Consider the following 6,000-nt stretch of genomic DNA (forward strand, 5'->3'; position numbering starts at 1 on the left):
TACCAATGACCCAAATATAGAACAAACTTGAAAAAAATGTGAAAGCCATAACAAGAACATAATGCTGAACTCCAGGGAAAGGGCTAAATACAGATAAAATGCATACATACTGTTTTACCTGCCAAAGGATTTGTATTATTGAGTTATATACCTCTGCCACATGGCACATCCCGGTCTGGCAGAGAAGCGGACCTCGATGTTCCCTGCTGCAGTTTAGTTGCAGGTCTTTTTCCTCCCCTAGCCTGTGACTGGACAGTGAAAGACAAAGCAACAGGCTGATGATCTTATCTCTCTGCTCTCTCCTCCTATCAGTTTTAGACCAGTCCAGATGGGTATTGGAAGGGGTTCAACTTGACACTTCTCAAGAAAAAAAATATAAATACAACATTAAGAAAATGTTAACTGCTGTCTTTAAAAAACACAATCTGATGGGTTATTTTTATTATTTATATTTTTTTCAGGTTTCTGCCATATGTCGGAATGGTAACTATAGTGATGAATGATTATCCCAAATTTAAGGTAAGCAAAAACACATTTTTTGGGAGTTTTTATATTACATCAGACCTAAAACCTCTCTTTTACCCAACCTCTATTGCCCAAATGGGCCTCTATGTGATAGTATATTGCTGATGATGGTCCTTTATTAGCCCCCTAATGTCAGCTAGGGACCCCAATGAAGCTGATCAAGACTCCCACCAAGGCCGTCCTGGGTCCACAGGAGGGGCAACAGAGCGCGAGCTACATGGTGGGGATACTCATGTGTCGTGTAGGTAATTTTGCAGAAAAAATATTTGTATTTCTGTCCATTCAGTCCTGAGATTATGGCCCCGTTCACACCTAGGCATTTTTTCGTGCGTATCTGTGAGCATTGAAGCCCCGTTCACACCCAAGCGTAGCGTCACACGTAGAAAACCGTCTTGGCGCTCGAAAAAATACACAAGCTTATTTTTGGCAGATTACAGCACATTTGTCCCCATAGACTCAATAGGAAATGCTTGGAAACGTGCGACACAACTATTTTTGAGCCTTTTTGCACACGTTTGCGCATTTATATCGATGTATCACAGTCTGCTCGCAAAAATGTGCACTGATACGTGCGAATACGCTGTGTCAACGGGGCGTTGCTCTGCCACACTGAATAGCCCTGGCAATGGGATGGGACCTGATATTTCTCTGCTGTAGTTAAGTTATTCTTACGTGTCTTGTCCCTCCCCCTGCCCAGGGGCGGACTGGGCCGGGGGGCATGGTGGCAATTGCCCCCCGGGCCTCTCTGCTGCCTTTACAAACGGCCCCTGCCCGCGGCCGTCACTGGCCCCCCGCTAAAAGAAGTCTTCGGCCGCCAGTGCAGAGTACAGAGCCGCTTACAGAGTACAGAGCCGCTACAGATGCGGCTCTGTACTCGGCGGCCGCTCGCTACTCAAGGCTGACCTCTGGAGGCCCCCGCGGGCGGCCCTCTACAGTGCCTGATAGGTCATGAAAACAGCTGATTTTGATCACTCGGCCCCACTGGAAGTGACACAGTCGAGAAAAATTATAGAACACTGACTTTGACACTGTCCGGCGCCTCCCACTAACCTCCCACAGCTCACGCACTGGGTGAGAGTGCCTAAGTAGTGGACATGGAGCGGAGTAAGGCCAGAACCATGTAGGGAGCCCATTGGGAGGAGAGCACCATCCCCCAGCCAATCACCCCTTTCATGGACTTACTAGGAGTCCTCACATCACCCGACCATCAACACTACCATTACATGTATGGCAAAAGTGGCAGACAGAAGCAGGGAAGAAGCAGAGCGGGAGGGGGGCCAAGTTGCTGCACCATGGGCCTCTGGGTTGTACTTGCCCCCTGGGCTAAAATTTGCCAGTCAGCCCCTGCCCCTGCCTGTGATTGGGCAGTAAAAATAGAAGCAGCACAATGGGGGGAGGGGATAGTCTCTCACTTTGCTCTCTCCTCATATCGGCATGCTTCTTGTGCTGCTTCTCCTGGTTTTTATGGAAAATTGAACCCGTTATTAGTCTGATTAGACAAAATACCAGGAGGATGTGTTTATATAAGACATGGAAATAGAGACCACACATATATCAGTTATAAGATTATTTCTGCTTTATTAACCCCTCAGTGACACAGCTTCAGAACATTTTTTTGCTTCTGGAGACCGGAGCAATTTTGACATTTTGGCTATGTGTTTGTTTAACCATAATTTCCATCTTCCTCATGCATTGCACCTACACATATTATATACCGTTTTTTAAAGGACAAAATGGGGTCTAAGTTGATGTGGCATTTGCATATAGAAATTCTTTTTTTTATTTTTCCTAAATAATGCACAAAAATTGGAAAAAAACTAATTTTTCACAGTTTTGGCAATAAAGTGTACATAATTAGTATAGCTAACAGAAATGAATTCATAATAAATTCTTTTTTTTTTTTGTACATTTTATATGTAAAAATAGGTTGTTAGGTTGAACTCGATGGACATGTCTTTTTTCAACCTGACTAACTATGTAACTATATATATATATATATTATTATTTTTAAGCTAGGGGCACTAAGGGGTTATTTTTGCTTTAATACTTCGTATCTCTGAGTAGAATACAGTTTTCAGCTCAGAGATACTTTGTATAATTTGCCAACACAGCAGCTAGCAGTTTACAAAACACAGTGAACTGCTGCCGGCTGTGTGACTGCCACATCTCTGCAATTACAGCGATCAGCTCTGAATGTGCCCACCTAATCTGCTTTTGGGGGTCTACCTCGGACCCTGAGGGACCCATCAACAGCAGTTACTTAATAAGCTGCTGGTCCCTTCACGGACCAGTAGTCATTGTACCACATGACAGGGTTATCCCATCACAGGTTGTTAACAAACTGATTGATGGTGACGGGATAATCCTGCCATTGGTTAGGAAGAGGTTAAAAGGGAGGACTACTTTTATGCATGTTTCCAAACAAGCTGACTCATAGTCCTATGTATAGCCGAGGGTCAAACCAATGTAATCTAGATCTGCGGTGTGATTATGTGTAACTGTCACAGCTCTGCAATCACAGCGATCAGCTCTGGCTGTGATCACAGGACAGTGACCACCTAATCTGAGGGACCCTTAGACCATGAGGGTCTGCCTTAGACCATGAGGGACCCATGAACAGCGGTATCTCAATAAGCTGCTGCTCCCTTCATGAAACAGCACTCATTGTACCGCATGATAGGGTTATCCCGCCACCGGTCGTTAACCAACTGATGGTGATGGGATAATCCTGTCATCAGTCAGGAAGAGGTTAAAAGGGAGGACTACTTTTATACATGTTTCCAAACAAGCTGACTCATAGTCCTACCTATAGCCGGGGGTCAAACAAATTTAATCTAGATCTGTGCTGTAATTATTCAGTGTTCCCCATGCAAGTACAGATCAGAGCAACTCATGTGACTTGTGAACGGTGAAAGGAAGGCGAATCCCCCTATTCTAATAGAGATGAATATACAAACTGGAACCCAGAGAGCTACATTTCCATCACACTCCCCCAGTCTGGCCTCTGCAGTACAGTAGCTTCAAGAGGTACAATTCAGCTGTTAGCATTTAAAGCAGAACTCCGTGTAAAAATGTTATCAACACTTGCTGTGGGGCTACCCCCGCACTGCAAGGGTTAAGTGCTGGTTTTGCCTAGGATCAAAAATTACAAAGTTATACTCGCCTGATTCTTGGAGGGGGCTTGGTCTTAGACCGGTACTTGGAGACTCTCTACCCCTCCTGCAGCGGTCTAAGGTCCAATAAAGTGCATATCGAATGTGAGGACGCCGAGCGACATGCCATCGCTGCAGCGGAGTAGGAGGGAGTGCTGTGACAGCCAGCCAGCTCGGAGGATAAGGTGAGTATACATTTGTTATTTTTGACCCTCCAGGTAAAAACATGCACTTAACCCTTGCAGTGAAAGGTAGCCCCACTGCAAGTGTTAATGACATATTCACCCAGCTTTCTTCTTTGAAAAATACATTGCTTGATATATTAATAAATTCACAGCTGCCTTTTCTACGTGTCTGGAGTTCAGCTATGATATGCATTTTTTTAATACAAATCTGTGACCTTTATTGTTTCTGTTTCCAGTACGCTGTTTTGGCAATCATGGGAGCTTTTGTACTTTTAAAACGTGAATCTTAACCTTTGGAGTCGACATTGGCAAGATAAACAAAGGAATCAGCGTATGGAATATATCCCATGGATTTTTATCTCTAACAGAAGAATGCAATCATACCGCCCATCACCGACCTGTACAGTAAATGTCTGACGTCATTCTTACTGCTATTTATTTTACTGTTTGGGGGGATTTCGTTTGTACACCGAGTCATGTCAGATTTTATGGCGCCGTGCTTTTCTAATAATGTGACCCAATAAAATGCTGAAACCATGAGCGCTTTGTGATTGTTATTACATCGTTGTGTCTGAGGAAGGGTTTACATAGTGTGAAGTGTCTGCTAACAGTGCAATTAACTTGTTACTGGAAGATGAGGGGGGCTATAGTAGTGTTAGTTTTTTAGGTATACAGTCATTGCCAAAAATATTGGCACTCCTGCATTTCTGTCAGATAATGCACCACTTTGCGCAGAAAATTGATGCAATGACATGTTTCGGCATTCTCATGTTTATTTCTTTTGTTGGTATTGGTATGACACAAAAAAGTGGAGAAAAAGAACCAAAATCTGACACATTTCACGCAAAACTCCAAAAATGGACTGGACATAATTATTGGCACCCTCAATTAATATTTGGTAGCACTGCCCTTGAAAAAAATAACTGAAAGCAATCGCTTCCTGTAACCATCAATGAGTTTCTTACACCTCTCTTCAGGACTTTTTTGAGCACTCTTCTTTTGCCAACTGCTCCGAGTCTCTCAGATTGGAAGGGTTCCTTTTCCCAATTGCTGTTTTGAGATCTCTCCACAGGAGCTCTATGGGATTCAGATCTGGACTCATTGCTGGTCAGTCCAGTACTTTCCAGAGCTTTGTCAAACCATTTCTGGGTGATTTTGGATGTGTGCTTTGGGCCATTGTCCTGCTGTAAAACCCATGACCTCTGACGGAGAACCAACTTTCTGACACTGGGCCCTACATTGCACCCCAGAGTTCTTTGGTAGTCTTCAGAAGAAATAAACATGAGAATGCCTAAACATTTGTAATTGTAACAATTTTCTGCACAAAGTGGTGCAATTTCTGACAGAAATGCATGGGTACCAACATTTTTTGGCCATGAGTGTATATGCACATGTGATTAGCTTAAAGAAGAACTCCAGGTAAAAAGGTTAACTGCTCCTTTTTGCCTAGAGCCAAGATCAACAAAGAATAGGATCAGCTAACATGTAGCCTGTTCATTCTGTGTCTGTGCCTCCCAAAGCTCATTCAAGATGAACTTCACTGTTCTCCATATATAAGGCACTGAAACACACCCATTTCTATTCTCAGATATTATCACAAGGTACAAATGGGCATTTGGCCCACCATAGCTTCCTTCTTATACAGCACAACAGTCTGAGCAGAGCTGCCCCTTAAAATGTTTAAAAAAATAGTTAAAGTTGAGCTACGACGACTGTGACAGTGCTCCCGCCAGCCTGTCTCCCTCCGCTCCAGGGATGTCCTTCACATCCTGTACAGTGTATAGAATGTGATGACTCACAGGACTTTAGACTGCTGCAGCAGAGGGGGAGAGACATTCCAGGGACTGGTCTAAGAACAAGCTGACGTGGATGATCAGGTGAGTATTATTTAGTTATTTTTGACCCAAGGTAAAAAACTAGCACTTAACCCTTGCAGAATGGGCATAGCCCAACTGTAAGTGTTAATACAATTTTTACCTTGAGTTCTTCTTTAAGACAACTTTTATCAATGAGTAATCTCTTGAAAATGTATTGAAGTCTATGGGCATCTACTGTGCAGGTGTGGCCAGATTAGAGAAAATGTTCCAAATCTGTTATAGATCTGGTCCGGGGAAAGGTTGGGGGGGGGGGGGGGGTTT

The 6,000-nt window shown here is 43.6% G+C and overlaps 1 protein-coding gene across 1 annotated transcript in view; it reads left to right on the forward strand.

Annotated features, from left to right (window-relative positions):
• SEC11C (SEC11 homolog C, signal peptidase complex subunit) overlaps positions 1 to 4,198 on the forward strand; it is a 32,104-nt gene extending 27,906 nt beyond the window's left edge. Inside the window, exons 5-6 of the mRNA XM_018570359.1 lie at positions 462 to 519; positions 4,099 to 4,198. Coding sequence (XP_018425861.1) covers positions 462 to 519; positions 4,099 to 4,152 — 112 coding nt within the window. The 3' untranslated portion in view covers positions 4,153 to 4,198. The remainder of the gene's footprint in view (positions 1 to 461; positions 520 to 4,098) is intronic.
• Positions 4,199 to 6,000: the final 1,802 nt, after the last annotated feature.

This window comes from Nanorana parkeri, unplaced genomic scaffold (genome assembly GCF_000935625.1).
Source record: "Nanorana parkeri isolate BGI_ZX_2015 unplaced genomic scaffold, ASM93562v1 scaffold38, whole genome shotgun sequence".
Lineage (NCBI taxonomy): Eukaryota > Metazoa > Chordata > Amphibia > Anura > Dicroglossidae > Nanorana > Nanorana parkeri.